At 44.6% G+C, this 14,910-nt stretch overlaps 3 protein-coding genes across 5 annotated transcripts in view; 2 read left to right on the top strand and 1 right to left on the bottom strand.

The window, feature by feature from the left end:
• Nucleotides 1–165: 165 nt before the first annotated feature.
• Nucleotides 166–2,723, top strand: LOC135271539 (ras-related protein Rab-41-like). Of its 2 annotated transcripts, none has more exons than XM_064368953.1 (8): nucleotides 166–289; nucleotides 484–539; nucleotides 749–802; nucleotides 1,222–1,327; nucleotides 1,467–1,578; nucleotides 1,904–1,997; nucleotides 2,215–2,278; nucleotides 2,555–2,723. In XM_064368953.1, the coding sequence occupies exons 1-8, from the start codon at nucleotides 166–168 to the stop codon at nucleotides 2,614–2,616; spliced, it is 672 nt and encodes a 223-aa protein (XP_064225023.1). In that variant the 3' UTR covers nucleotides 2,617–2,723. The 2 variants fall into 2 exon arrangements, with proteins under 2 accessions (XP_064225023.1, XP_064225022.1); XM_064368952.1 differs by having other exon boundaries at nucleotides 481–539.
• A 7,049-nt stretch (nucleotides 2,724–9,772) lies between these two features.
• Nucleotides 9,773–14,672, bottom strand: PDZD11 (PDZ domain containing 11). Of its 2 annotated transcripts, none has more exons than XM_021665370.2 (7): nucleotides 14,495–14,573; nucleotides 13,631–13,730; nucleotides 13,118–13,201; nucleotides 12,805–12,861; nucleotides 12,421–12,519; nucleotides 11,987–12,047; nucleotides 9,773–11,827 (listed from the first exon to the last, which is right to left on the bottom strand). In XM_021665370.2, the coding sequence occupies exons 2-7, from the start codon at nucleotides 13,715–13,717 to the stop codon at nucleotides 11,793–11,795; spliced, it is 423 nt and encodes a 140-aa protein (XP_021521045.1). In that variant the 5' UTR covers nucleotides 13,718–13,730; nucleotides 14,495–14,573; the 3' UTR covers nucleotides 9,773–11,792. The 2 variants fall into 2 exon arrangements, with proteins under 2 accessions (XP_021521045.1, XP_021521044.1); XM_021665369.2 differs by lacking the exon at nucleotides 14,495–14,573 and adding an exon at nucleotides 14,577–14,672 and having other exon boundaries at nucleotides 9,774–11,827.
• A 111-nt stretch (nucleotides 14,673–14,783) lies between these two features.
• KIF4A (kinesin family member 4A) overlaps nucleotides 14,784–14,910 on the top strand; it is a 121,695-nt gene continuing 121,568 nt past the window's right edge. The window contains exon 1 of the mRNA XM_012475038.2: nucleotides 14,784–14,867. The gene's annotated coding sequence lies outside the window, so the exon portion shown is untranslated. The remainder of the gene's footprint in view (nucleotides 14,868–14,910) is intronic.

Genomic DNA, 14,910 nt, shown 5'->3' with positions numbered 1-14,910 from the left:
GGAGCAGCGCGAGCTGCCAGGAGGGGGGGGCCGAGGGGGCGTGGCCACGCCCAGGCGTCCGTGCCAAGCCAATGGCCGTGAGCCGACGTCGGTAGAGCGCCGAGTGACGTCAGGCGGCACAGGCTGCGCGCCGGAGGCCATTTTGGCTGCCACCTACCTGACGGGATGTCTGCCTTCGGTCACCGCGAGGCCTGGATGGAGGCCGGAGACCTTGGCCTCAGGGCTGCCAAAGGACCGCAATACCAGACTCTGTGCAAAGCTAAACTCGTATTCCTGGGAGAGCCGAGCGGTGCGGGTCTGGGTTGGGCTTTGGGGACAGGAAGGTGTGAATGGTATTAAATGGGGTGGGGCTTTCTCCGGGGAATCGAGTTCCTCCTCGTTGGGAAACGTTGGAGTGGGAGGAGGAGGGAGGGCTCATAGAAACTTTGAGGGGAGAAAGGGCACCCAAGGCGACGATTGGCCTGCTTATCCACCTCACAGTAGGGAAGACATCCATCATCACCCGCTTCATGTACGACAGCTTCGGCGGCACCTTCCAGGTAAGCCCGCCGCCGAGCCCTATGGTACATTTTAGCCCGTCTTCTTGGCGGACTCACCTGGAGGTTCTCCTCCTCAAGGTTATGTATTGTACGGTTGGGAAGTGGAGCCAGGACATTTTCCTAAACGGTCCTTCTCCACTTCGGATTCTCAGACTGCCTCATGTTGGGAATAGAGGGAATGCTGGAGAGTACCTGACTTTCTTTTGCAGGCAACTGTTGGAATTGACTTCTTGTCTAAGACCATGTACTTGGAGGACGGAATAGTGAGTGTTTACTCTCATACCCCTAACCCTACAGCAGCCCCTTCAGCCTGTTCCTCACAGTAGGGTAGCACCATCAAAAAAAAAAACGGAAGCCTCTTCAAATTACCAAGCCCTGTGAGGTTTCTTCTTCTGTCTGCCTTCATCTAATCTCCAATTGTACCATCCGTAAAGTCCAAGAGACCTTGAATCCTTAAATCTGCTGTGCTATGGGGTCTTCCTGAATCAAATCAGTATATTAAAATTGGTTGCACCTGTCCTAGGACTATAGGCCACTTGGTTTCAGGCCACAGCAGCCACTTCTCAGGGACCCAGTCTCCCTGACTTTTTATATTCTGCCTTTACTAGGTTTGATCTTTTTACAAAGGCTAGTTTCTTTTCTACATTTCCCCACCTTCTTCCTAAACATTTGTTTTATGCAGGTTCAGCTGCAACTATGGGACACAGCTGGCCAGGAGTGCTTTCACAGCCTGATTCCTAGCTACATTTGTGGTTCAACTATTGCAGTGGTTGTCTATGACGTCACAAGTGGGTGTTGTGCAATGTTTTATTTGAAGAGAGGATTATAAAAGAAGTGACAGGGAGATCGATACAATTAGCAGAGAGGAATGGTTCCCTCCAAATCTCTACTAAATGTTTCAACACTCTGCCACATGTTCCCTTGCAGACATCAATTCTTTTAAGGAGACAGATAAGTGGGTAGAACATGTTCGAGCAGAAAGAGGTGACGATGTTGTCATCATGTTGGTGGGTAACAAGATTGATTTGAATAATAAAAGGTACAGTATAACTACAACTTCTTCTGGCATACCTAAAATTCAGTCTCTATGGGGAGGGTCGACCGTGCTCTGTTTACTTGGGGAGGAGTTACCCTGGCTCCCTGTGCCCCCCAGCAGCCGTGCAGGAGGGGAAGGACGAGGACACGTCCCATTAGGGCACGAGGATATGTGGGGGGTAGAGAAGGGAGTCCCCATGCTGTAATCAGAAGGATCATAGGTTTAAGGCTTCTAGGGTTCCTTGCCATAAGTAAGCATCATTACACCTCAGAAGACTGTATCCCTGTCCACTAACTCTGGTCCTTTTCATCACTTCTAATTTGTGCAGACAAGTCACTGCAGAAGAGGGTGAAGAAAAATCCAGAAACCTCAATGTGATGTTTATTGAGACCAGTGCCAAAACCAGTTACAACGTGGACAAGGTAATCGTTGTTTCTTTGTATGATACTTTAATTACACTCTGTGTGTAGCTACCACCACTGTTTACTCTTTGGGCTACCTTTGGCTTGTCCTTTGTGGGGTGGGGGGCAAGGTTCGTCTCCCATCATGTAGCCCAAAGGCCCTGAATTATCCCAGCCTCTGAACCTGACCTTGTTTTCTTCCTTTTCTTTTGTTCACCTTTCAAACACACACTCACAGCTGTTCCGGCGTGTGGCTTCTGCCCTTCCTTCCGCAAGTATTTCACCTCCACCTAAAGAGAGGCGTATCCTTTTTCCTACGTTTGCTGGGGTAGGGAGTATACGCGTAGGGAAGGTAAGTTTCCTTTGTTGAGGTGATGCCTGGGTGGTACTTAAGGGTTTCCTGGGTGGTAGTTAAGGTTTGGACTAACTTTAGCCCAAAGTAGTTCCTTGGTTTGCCTTTAGGTGAGGGGGATTGTAAGATCAGAATTCCTCTTCTACATCTCCTAGAAGCTGACCCTGGGTGTTGAGATTTGACTCCAGTCACCTCACTGTATTAGCTTCCTTACCACACGCTTCAGGACTTGAAATCCAAGTGGAGTCCTTCGAGGAGTCAGGCAACAGAAACTACTGTTCCCAGTGACAGCTTAGGCTTTCTCTGCCTCATTTCCTGGGTTTCTTGCATCTGGGCTTGCCACACCAGTTCTCCCCCACCTCGTTTTATGATACATGGCCGCTTACTCTCTTCCAATTCCTAGCCTTGGGGTAAAAACGGAACCCCTGACAGTGCTATCATATTTTACTGACTGCATCTCACAGCTACTGGGCAGAAGCTTCTTGCGGCGCCTGGGAGTTCTACCTTACCTTCTCAGATGGGTAAAAGACATCTATAGAGAATACAGTTCTACAGCAGCTGACATACTTCGAAGGCAGATGCAATTCAATCTCCAGTTTGTTGTTTTTCAATTACACCGTCAATAAATGACTGGTCCTTTAACATAAGGCTCCTACTGCTTGTGCTTCCTCCACACTACACCTATATTTTCACAATGTAATCATCTCATGTTGGTGCCCCGGCAGAACCAATCCATGTGTCTCAATTGAGAACCAATTTACGGAGGGAGGGTTTCTGCCTCTTAGGCCCCCGGAACCTGGATGGGACTCTGTACCATGATTTCCGTTCTTCTTAGATGAATTGTTTTTGACCTGTTAACCATAAAAATAGTCTTGGACCTCAGCATTCAACCGAGTGAGTCAATGTGCCTTTATGGATGTAACCAAGCTACTATTTTCTCTTTTGGCCAATGGGATTGGGTAGGGATCAGCAAACAGGAGCATAGAACAGGATTTCGCAGGAAGCATAGAGACAGCTCCATTAATTCTACCTCCAGCTCTGCTGTCAAGGGATGTTGCCACCTAACGATAGCACCGAGGCTCTAGAAGAGGTATCTCAGTAGAGCTGGGGTCAGATATACAGGAAGAACCAGAACTTCCTCATATAGTATAGCACTACTATTTAGAACAGTGTTTCACATATTTAAAGACTTATATACTTTGCTTATTTAAAAATCCAGATATCCAGACTTCACCTGTGACCCACGGAATCACTGTCCAGTTGAAGGGCTTATAAATATATATTTCAATTTCCCATGATTTTTTCAAGGCAAATTTTGGGCCTTCATCCTTGGGGTTCATCACCCCATATCACACCAAAAAAGTTTTATTTGAGACACAGTCTCACTCTTTCACCTAGGCTGGAGTGTAGTGGCACTATCTAGGCTCACCGCAATGTCCAACTACCGGGTTTAAAAACTATCCTTCTGCCTCAGCCTTCCAAGTAGCTGGGATTATAGGCACATACCACTACACCCATCTTATTTTTGTGATTTTATTAGAGACAGAGTTTTACCATGTTGGCCATGCTGGTCTCAAACTCTTGTCCTCAAGCGATCCATTTGCCCCAGCCTCCCAAAGTGTTGGGATTACAGGTGTGAACCACGGCCCCCAGCCTCACACTAGAAAACTTTAAATTCCACATGTGGGAAGGTCCAAGATGGCCGGTTAGATGCAGCTCAGGATAGCAGCTCCCAGTGAAAGCACAGACGGTGCGTGGACGCCGCATTTCCAGACGGAGTTTTATTGCCCACGTACCAGGAGATTCCCAGGCGGAGGAGTTCCACAGGTCGCCAGCATGGCTGTTTTGGCTGGTACGGCTGTTTTGGCTGGTACAGCTGCTTTGCCGGTGCCCCGGTGCGGCGGTTCCCAGTGCATAGTAAACGGGACTGGGTCCCCTGTTAGCCAGCAAGGGGAGCTCCGGGAAGGCAGAGTCACTCATTCATCTGATTAAAAAACAAGGCAACTGAAACAGGGAGCCAGGCCAGGAGATTGCTGGGCAAAAAAGTGCCACGAATCTCAGCGCCACTGTTTCAGGTGGCGCACTGAGTCACCGCAAGGGAAATCACACAGATCCTGGTGCCTTTTCCACAGGCGACTAGAACACCTGGGACAGAATTGACTGTTCAACTAAAAAAAAAAAAAAAAAAAAAAAAGCTCTGAGGCAGGGAGCCAGGTGATCAGGCTTGGCTGGTTCCACCCCCACAGGAAAAAAAAAAAAAACAAAAACAGCAATTGGAAACACTCTGGGTTGAGTTTCACAGCAAGGACCGCTGAACCCGGGACAGTCCAGCTCTGTGAGGGAGAGGTGTCTGCCATTATCAAGGAACTCCACCACTATGGAGGTAGTCCACCATTACTGAGGCAGCCTGCTGCTGCCAAGGCAACCCGCCATTACAGAGAGAGTCCATAATTACAGAGGCGGGCCACCATTGCAGAGGCAGTTCTAACTACACCCATATAAATAGGACTGCAGGGAAGTTCACATGGCAGCTGGGTGGAGCCTACAGCAGCTCAGCGAAGCCTCTGTAGGCAGACAGTGACTAGGCTGCCTCCTTGCTGAGCAGGGCAGCCCTGAAAAAAAAAGGCAGCAGCACAGCGGAAACTCATAAATAAAGCCCTAACTCCCCAGGACAGAACACCTGGGGAAACAAAGGGGTTTATGAGTTCTGTTGCAGCAGACTTAAACGTACCTACCCTGCAGCTCTGAATGAACAACAGAGCTCAGAGCTCAGCACTTCAGCTCCTATAAAGGACAGACTGTCTCCTCAAGCAGCTCCCTGACCCCCGTATATACAAAGAGTAACCTCATAAAGGAGAGCTCAGACTGACATTTGGCGGGTATCCTTCTGGGACAAAGCAGAAGAAGAAACTGGTAGCAACCCTTACTGTTCTGCAGCTGCTGCAGGTGATCCCCAGGCGAGCAGGGCCTGGAGTCCTACAGCAGTCCTACAGCAGAGGGGCCAGACTTTTAGAAGGAAAACTAAGAAACAGAAATAACTTCGTCATCAACAAACAGGACATCCACTCACAGACCCAACCAGAAAGTCAGCAACTACAAAGAAGACAGGTTGATAAATCCACAAAGATGGGAAGAAAGCAGCGCAAAAAGGATGAAAACACCCGTAACCAGAACACCTCTCCTCCTACAAGGGATCACAACTCGTCACCAGCAAGGGAACAAGACTGGATGGAGAATGAGTGTGATGAAATGACAGAATCAGCCTTCAGAAAGTGGGTAATAAGAAACTTCCATGAGCTAAAAGAACATGTTCTAACCCACTGCAAAGAAACTAAGAACCTTGAAAAAAGATTTGACAAAATGCAAACGAGAATGGACAACTTAGAGAGGACTATAAGTGAATTGATGGAGCTGAAAAAGAAAACATGAGAACTTCGCAAAGCATGCACAAGTTTCAATAACCGAATTGACCAAGCAGAATAAAGGATATCAGAGGTCGAAGATCAACTCAATGAAATAAAACGAGAAGGCAAGATTAGAGAAAACAGGGTAAAAAGGAATGAACAAAGTCAACAAGAAATATTGGACTATGTGAAAAGACCTAATCTACGTTTGATAGGTGTACCTGAATGTGATGAAGATAATGAATCCAAGCTGGAAAATACTCTTCAGGATATTATCCAGGAAAACTTCCCCAACCTAGCAAGGCAGGCCAATATTCAAGTCCAGGAAATACAGAGAACACCACAAAGATATTCCTCAAGAAGAGCAACCTCAAGGCACATAATCGTCAGATTCACCAGGGTTGAAATGAAGGAGAAAATGCTAAAGGCAGCCAGAGAGAAAGGTCGGGTTACTCACAAAGGGAAGCCCATCAGATTGACAACAGATCACTCAGCAGAAACCCTACAAGCCAGAAGAGAGTGGGGGCCAATATTCAACATCCTTAAAGAAAAGAACTTTCAACCCAGAATTTCATATCCAGCCAAACTAAGCTTCATAAGTGAAGGAAAAATAAAATCCTTTGCAAACAAGCAAGTACTCAGAGATTTCATCACCACCAGGCCTGCTTTACACAAGCTCCTGAAAGAGGCCTTACACATAGAAAAGAACAAGCTGTACTAGCCACTCCAAAAACATACCAAATGGTAAAGAGCATCAACACAATGAAGAATCTGCATCAACTAATGGGCAAAACAGCCAGCTAGCATCAAAATGGCAATATCAAATTCACACATAACAATATTAACCCTAAATGTAAATGGACTAAATGCCCCAATCAAAAGACACAGACTGGCAAACTGGATAAAAAGCCAAAACCCATCAGTGTGCTGTATCCAGGAAACCCATCTAACATGCAAGGATACACAAAGGCTCAAAATAAAGGGATGGAGGAAGATTTACAAAGCAAATGGAGAGCAAAAAAAAGCAGGAGTTGCAATTCTCATCTCTGATAAAATAGACTTTAAAGCAACAAACATCAAAAGAGACAAAGAAGGACATTACATAATGGTAAAAGGATCAATGCAACAAGAAGAGCTAACAATCCTAAATATATATGAACCCAATACAGGAGTACCCAGATACATAAGGCAAGTTCTTAATGACTTACAAAGAGAATTAGACTCCCACACAATAATAGTGGGAGACTTTAACACCCCATTGTCAATATTAGACAGATCAACGAGACAGAAAATTAACAAGGATATCTAGGACTTGAACTCAGACCTGGACCTAGCAAACCTAATAGACATTTACAGAACTCTCCACCCCAAATCCACAGAATATACATTCTTCTGAGCACCACATCACACCTACTCTAAACTTGACCACATAATTGGAAGTAAATCACTCCTCAACAAATGCAGAAGAACGGAAATCATAAGAAACAGACTCTCAGACCACAGTACAATCAAGTTAGAACTCAGAATTCAGAAACCAACCCAGAACCACACAACTTCATGGAAACTGAACAACTGGCTCTTGAATGTTGACTGGATAAACAATGAAATGAAGGCAGAAATAAAGATGTTCTTTAAAATGAATGAGAACGAAGACACCACATACCAGAATCTCTGGGACACATTTAAAGCAGTCTCTAGAGGAAAATATATAGCAATAAGTGCCCACATGAGAAGCAAGGAGAGATCTAAAATTGACACCCTAGCGTCAAAACTGAAGAGCTACAGGAGCAAGATCAAAAAAACTCAAAACCTAGCAGAAGAAAAGAAATAACTAAGATCAGAGCAGAACTGGAGATAGAGACACAAAAAACCGTTCAAGAGATCAATAAATCGAGGAGCTGGATTTTTGAACAGATCAACAAAATAGACCACTAGCGAGATTAATAAAAAAGAAAAGAGAGAATAACCAAATAGATGCAATAAAAAAATTAAAGGGGATATCACCACAGATTCCACAGAAATTCAAACCATCATCAGAGATTATTACAAACAACTCTATGCACATAAACTAGGAAACCTGGAAGAAATGGATAAATTCCTGGACACTTGCATCTTCCCAAGCCTAAACCAGGAAGAAGTCGAAACCCTGAATAGTCCAATAACAAGGTCTGAAGTCGAGGCAGCAATTAAGAGCCTACCACCCAAAAAAAGCCCAGGTCCAGATGGGTTCACAGCCGAATTCTACCAGACAAAGAGGAGCTAAAGTCGAGGCAGCAATTAAGAGCCTACCACCCCAAAAAAGCCCAGGTCCAGATGGGTTAACAGCCGAATTCTACCAGACAAACAAAGAGGAGCTGGTACCATTCCTTCTGAAACTATTCCAAATAATCCAAAAAGAGGGAATCCTTCCCAAATTATTTTATGAGACCAACATCACCCTGATACCAAAACCCGGCAGAGACTCAACAAGAAAAGAAAACTACACGCCAAAAAAAAAAAAAAAAAAAAAAAAAAAACTACACGCCAATATCCATGATGAACATAGATGCAAAAATCTTCAATAAAATACTGGCAAACCGACTGCAACAGCACATCAAAAAGCTTATCCACCATGATCAAGTAGGATTCATCCCAGGGATGCAAGGCTGGTTCAACAAACACAACAATATAAACGTAATTCACCACATAAACAGAAACAAAGACAAAAACCACATGATTATCTCAATTGATGTAGAGAAGGCCTTCAACAAAATTCAACAGCCCTTTATGCTAAAAACCCTCAATAAACTAGGTATTGACGGAACGTATCTCAAAATAATAAAATCTCTTCACGACAAACCAACAGCCAATATCATACTGAATGGGCAAAAACTGGAAGCATTCCCTTCAAAATCTGGCACTAGACAGATTTCTTACCATTCCTATTCAATATAGTACTGGAAATTATAGCCAGAGCTATCAGGCAAAAAAAAGAAATAAAGGGTATTCGATTAGGAAAGGAGGAAGTCAAATTGTCTCTATTTGCAGACGACATGATTGTATATCTAGAAGACCCGATCGTCTCAGCCCAAAATCTCCTGAAACTGATAAGCAACTTCAGCAAAGTCTCAGGATACAAAATCAATGTGCAAAAATCACAAGCATTCCTATACACCAATAACAGACTTAAAGAGAGCCAAATCAAGAACGAACTGCCATTCACAATTGCTACAAAGAGAATAAAATACCTAGGAATACAACTAACAAGGAACATAAAGGACCTCTTCAAGGAGAACTACAAACCACTGTTCAATGAAATAAGAGAGGACACAAACAGATGGAGAAACATTCCATGTTCATGGTTAGGAACAATCAATATTATGAAAATGGCCATACTGCCCAAAGAAATTTACAGATTCAATGCTATCCCCATCAAGCTACCAAAGACCTTCTTCACAGAACTGGAAAAAACCACCTTAAACTTCATATAGAACCAAAAGAGAGCCCACATAGCCAAGTCAACTCTAAGCAAAAAGAACAAAGCAGGAGGCATCACACTACCAGACTTCAAACTATACTACAAGGCTACAGTAATCAAAACAGCATGGTACTGGTACCAAAACAGAGATATAGACCAATGGAACAGAACAAAGGCCTCAGAGGCAACACAACATATCTACAACCATCCGATCTTTGACAAACCTGACAAAAACAAGCAATGGGGAAAGGATTCCCTGTTTAATAAATGGTGTTGGGAAAACTGGCTAGCCATAAGCAGAAAACAGAAACTGGACCCCTTCCTGACACCTTACACTAAAATTAACTCCAGATGGATTAAAGACTTAAACATAAGACCTAACACCATAAAAACCCTAGAAGAAAACCTAGGAAAAACCATTCAGGACATAGGCGTAGGCAAGGACTTCATGACCAAAACACCAAAAGCAATGGCAACAAAAACCAAAATAGACAAATGGGACCTAATCAAACTCCACAGCTTCTGCACAGCAAAAGAAACAGTCATTAGAGTGAATTGGCAACCAACAGAATGGGAAAAAATTTTTGCAGTTTACCCATCTGACAAAGGGCTGATATCCAGAATTTACAAAGAACTAAAACAGATTTACAAGAAAAAAACAAACAAGCCCATTCAGAAGTGGGCAAAGGATATGAACAGATACTTTACAAAAGAAGACATACATGAGGCCAACAAACATATGAAAAAATGCTCATCATCACTTGTCATTAGAGAAATGCAAATCAAAACTACATTGAGATACCATCTCACACCAGTTAGAATGGCAATCATTAAAAAGTCCGGAGACAACAGATACTGGAAAGGATGTGGAAAAATAGGAACACTTTTACACTGTTGGTGGGGGTGTAAATTAGTTCAACCATTGTGGAAGACAGTGTGGCGATTCCTCAAGGACCTAGAAATAGAAATTCCATTTGACCCAGCAATCCCATTACTGGGTATATATCCAAAGGATTATAAATCGTTGTACTATAAGGACACATGCACACGAATGTCCAGTGCAGCAGTTTACAATAGCAAAGACCTGGAACCAACCCAAATGCCCATCGATGATAGACTGGACAGGGAAAATGTGGCACATATACACCATGGAATATTATGCAGCCATCAAAAACGATGAGTTCACGTCCTTTGTAGGGACATGGATGAACCTGGAAACCATCATTCTCAGCAAACTGACACAAGAACACAAAATCAAACACCGTGTGTTCTCACTCATAGGCGGGTGTTAAACAATGAGAACAGACGGACACAGGGAGGGGAGCACTATACACTGGGGTCTGTTGGGGGGAAATAGGGGAGGGACAGCAGGGGGTGGGGAGTTGGGGAGAGATAGCATGGGGAGAAATGCCAGATATAGGCGAAGGGGAGGAAGGCAGCAAATCACACTGCCACGTATGCACCTATGCAACAATCTTGCATGTTCTTCACATGTACCCCAAAACCTAAAATGCAATAAAAAAAATAAGTAAAAAATAAAATAAATAAATTCCATGTGTATTTTGAACATCCCAGTTTAGGCATAGGTGTAACTGATGGCATAGGTGTAAATGATAATCTGGTTATGGTGGATTGGTAACTAAATATCTAAAAACATGGCAGAATATTATTTGGGGTTGGGGTGAAGAAAAGGGAGAAGTCAGCAGTTAGTACTACTCAACTTACAAGATGGAAACTGGGAACCAATTCATTACTGCTGCTTCAGAAAAGAAATGCATCTAAGCCCCTTCTTTTGTCTTTCGTTTATGATCCAGATCACAGAATGTGGGAAAGGAGAAGAGAGAATTATATTAATACTGGTCCCTGCAGAAAAATGTTCAAAGCTTGTAGGTGAAGGGTCAGTTTTTTCAGTGTCCCTCACTCTATGCCATTCCTTGGTTATACTGTGGTTAAAGTTCCTCGGCCTCCCTAATGTTCTGGCCAGACATCATAGGTAATTGTGAGGTAGGTATAGTGTTGCTGTTCCTTCCAGTGGCTCCTCTCTTTGGAAGCACTTTTTCTTCCCTTGGTAGCATTTGACATCCAATCGGTAGCATTCAAATGTCACACCAATATTTCTTCAGCATTGTGTTTTACTTTTGCGGGGAGAGGCTAAGAGGAGGAAGGGGTGAAAACGGTCTCATTGGAGTCTCCAAAGTGTATGAAACCTCTGGCAGTACAAGGATGGGATGCGATGGCCAGGCAAGTCAGATGGGAAATCCCTAAGATTCTTTTTGCTACTGATTTCTATAATTAAAATATGACATGTGTAAGGGACTAGTACATGGTATTCAATAAATGTCAGTTGTCTTTCCTAACTACATTCCTCACAGGCTAGGTTATGCCTAGATATCATCATCCTTCTCCTTTCAGGGAAGGAAGCTCACCTAGAAAACTAGGGAACTAAAAGTGCAATACAGTTTGGGTAATGCAGTTGGCTAGCTGTCTCCCCATCCTACCAACTCCACTATTACAGGGAAGGGCTGAAAGTAGAAGTAGCTCCCCTGAAGTCTAGCTAGCATGTCGTGGCAGAGTCCACATGAAGGGCTGTGGGCTGCAACTCTCTAGTGCACAGTCCGCTCCTTTTGGCGATGATAATCTGAAGGAAAGAAGAAGAAAAGGAGGAACAGAGCAGGTTATCTTCACACTTGAGCTCCTCATTCCCTATCCCCAACTTGTAGGGCCTCTAGTAATCAGAACTGAAAGAGTTCTTACCTAGGGTCCTGTCAGGAAAGTGAAAAAAGAAAGTGACACTTACTGTAGGGAAAGAAGCGGACACGCATGCTGATTTCACGAGCTGTCTTCAGTATCTCAACAGCCTGGAAGCAACACAGCAGCTTGTACAAATGAAGAATTATGACCCAAAACAGAATCATAATGGGGGAAAGGGATTTGCCACTCCAATCTCTGTGTCACTAAGAGCTGCTTCCTTTTGGTAAACTTTCCCAGGAGAGGTACTTACTTTGTCTCTTTTTTTTTTTTTTTTTTTTTGAGACAGGGTCTTGCTATGTTGCCTAGGCTGGTCTTAAACTCCTGGGCTCAAGTGATCCTCCCACCTCAGCCTCCTAAGTGTCTGGGATTATAGACGCGCCAAAACCCTTTCTTATTAAGTTACAGACTAGGCTACTCCGGTCCAATCTGTCCTATTTGAGATGGCTTCTTGCAGTAACACAGCCCAAGTGCTGTGCTCACCTTGCTGTGCTCAATATCTTGGAAATCTACATCATTCACAGCTAGAACTTGGTCCCCTTCCTGAAGTCCTGCTCTATGTGCATCAGAGTCAGGAATCACCTGTTGGTAAGGAGAGAATACATGTGATTGGGATGCAATAATTTCAGAAGACTGTCAGTGAAATTTGGTGCTATTCAAATGTAAGGTGCCATTGTTTTTCTGTGACAAGGTATGCAGACAGATCGCCTGCCAAATGAAAAGTTTTAAATGGGAAAGAGGGTGTCCCCATTATGCTCCTTCTATGAGACTGAGTCATCCTCTCAGCCCTTGAGACATTAGGGTTCTGCAATCTGTTATTTTAACAAAAGGAAGTAACTATCCATATAGCCTACTGGGCATACATACCTTGGAGATGAAGATGCCTAGCTGGGAGGCCTTTCCTCCTCGTATGTTAAATCCTAACTGTAAGACAAGAGCACAGAATAGGGGCTCAATAGAGACAACAAACACAAGAACAACTAGTAGCATCATTGTGCATTAGGTCTGCTTGTGTGCCCCTGAGAGGAAAGTCAGAAGTTGTAGAAGTGTTATCTCAGCTTTTCTGTTCACAAGAAGGAAAGTTTCCTCACATCTGCACCTGCTTCCCAATCTATCCCCGCAACACTGCCAACTTCTAGTATGGACGAATCTAGCCTGGAAAAAGACTTCATAAGTTCACCTGAGCTCCAGGAGGCTTCTTCAGTGTGATGGTTCGGGGCAGAAACTGGGTCAACTCATTGTTGTAGTCTGGGTGGTGTACCCTCTGCAAGACACAGCAACCCCAGAAATTTTATTACCAGTCTTACTTCACACTTACCTTCACCTGGAACACTAATGAATCACCCTGAAGTCAGAAAAAGGAAAGGTCATAGACTTAATTTAAGTAGAACAGACAGCACTGACTAAATGAGTAGATGGATAGCACTGGGACAGCCCAGTAGCTCCACATTTCTTCACCTCTTAACAATATGGAAACGAAGGCTCCAAATTTCCAGAATTAACTGGTGTGAACAGACGCTAAGAAGTTCCTGGTGGGTCCTGTTGCTCAGAATTCACCTTCTGGGTCCTCTGGCTACAAGTGCTAAAATTCACTCTCCATTTCGCCTTCTAACCCTGACATCCTACCTTTCATGCATCATCTCATCCCAGGGGGGAAAAAAATCTCCTACTCAGGAATACAGATGGTTCCCACCTCATGAGGAGGAATCCATGCTGGAGGATTCTCATAGGCAGGCAGGAAAACCACCGGGTAGTCATCATAAGGAATCCGGCTGTCCATCTCGGGCAAGGCCCTGGAATGGAAGAGTGAATCAGAGCAGACAAAAAGCAGTTTAAAGGAAGAGTAGTAGCTCAGCAAGTTTCAGAAAGCAGCTCCAACCTAGTCCAAGGCAGTCAGTCTATGGACCCAGCCCACATCTAGGTGTTAAGGTTGGAGGAGAGAAGGAAGAAGAAAGAAGGAAACTCTTAACTTTGCTAAACATCTTCTGGATGCCAAGCAACCTGCCAGGTAGTCTAGAGAGAGGACATGATTTTTCAGAACAATCCTGCAAAACAGATATTACCATCTTAAACCTGAAGAGGAAATCAGGGTCGAGTCTAAAAAGATCTACTTTCAGCCGGGTGTGGTGGCTCACACCTGTAATCCCAGCACTTTGGGAGGCTGAGGTGGGCGGATCACGAGGTCAAGAAATCGAGACCATCCTGGCCAACATGGTGTAATTCCGTCTCTACTAAAAATACAAAAAAAAAAAAAAAAAAAAAATTAGCTGGGCGTGGTGGCGCACGCCTGTAGTCCCAAGCGACTCCGGAGACTGAGGCAGGAGAATCGCTTGAACCCGGGAGGCAGAGGTTGTAATGCGCCGAGATCACGCCACTGCACTCCTGCCTGACGCCGGAGCAAGACTCCGTCTAAAAAAAAAAAAAAAAAAAAAATCTACTTTCGAAACCTAAAGGAGTGTTGACTTAACTATCCTCAGGGACTCCGGGCAAGGTACCGCCCCACATTTCCTAGATGTGATTAGTAATGGTAGGGCCCTCAGATAGACCCTTCCTTCACCTGATCAGCCACCTTCTACGTCCCCGCCCCACATTCTGCCTTTTCCCCAGCTCTCGGCCGCATAAACGCCGCACCACCTCACCAGTGGGCAGTCCTCAGCGACCTCAGGCTCCGCTCACCGCCAATTCAGACTGAGAACCGGAAGCGGATGCTCGGCCTGGTCGAAAAGAGGCCGGGCCAGGATGCGACGAGCTGACCCTCCCCTTTCTACTGCGCCGACGTGCGCGCGCCGACGTGCGCGCTCCGCGTTCGGGCAGTCTACACTGCAATTGGTTGGCGTCTCCGGGACGGATTTGAAACTTAGCGGTTAAAGCTCCGGCTGGGACAGGGCGGCGGGAGACTCGGGGAGAACGGGGAAGGGACATTTAGTTTGGTGAGTTACGGGAGCACACCTTAGCTCAGAATCTGTTTTTTCC

This window comes from Aotus nancymaae, unplaced genomic scaffold (genome assembly GCF_030222135.1).
Source record: "Aotus nancymaae isolate 86718 unplaced genomic scaffold, 86718_ANA_hifiasm-v0.15.2.pri h1tg000081l, whole genome shotgun sequence".
NCBI classification, from domain to species: Eukaryota; Metazoa; Chordata; class Mammalia; order Primates; family Aotidae; genus Aotus; species Aotus nancymaae.
Note: the sequence above shows the minus strand (reverse complement) of the source record. Positions and strands in the feature narration are given on the sequence as shown.

Excerpts from the sequence above, each read along its gene's own strand:
- LOC135271539 (XM_064368952.1), top strand. The coding sequence starts at position 166 with ATGTCTGCCTTCGGTCACCGCGAGGCCTGGATGGAGGCCGGAGACCTT. Across the intron at positions 540-748 it reads GCTTCGGCGGCACCTTCCAG|GCAACTGTTGGAATTGACTT; the intron begins GTAAGCCCGCCG and ends TTTCTTTTGCAG. Across the intron at positions 1,328-1,466 it reads GGTTGTCTATGACGTCACAA|ACATCAATTCTTTTAAGGAG; the intron begins GTGGGTGTTGTG and ends GTTCCCTTGCAG.
- PDZD11 (XM_021665369.2), bottom strand. The coding sequence starts at position 13,717 with ATGGACAGCCGGATTCCTTATGATGACTACCCGGTGGTTTTCCTGCCT. Across the intron at positions 13,202-13,630 it reads CATGGATTCCTCCTCATGAG|AGGGTACACCACCCAGACTA; the intron begins GTGGGAACCATC and ends TGTGTCTTGCAG. Across the intron at positions 12,048-12,420 it reads AAGATATTGAGCACAGCAAG|GCTGTTGAGATACTGAAGAC; the intron begins GTGAGCACAGCA and ends TGTTGCTTCCAG.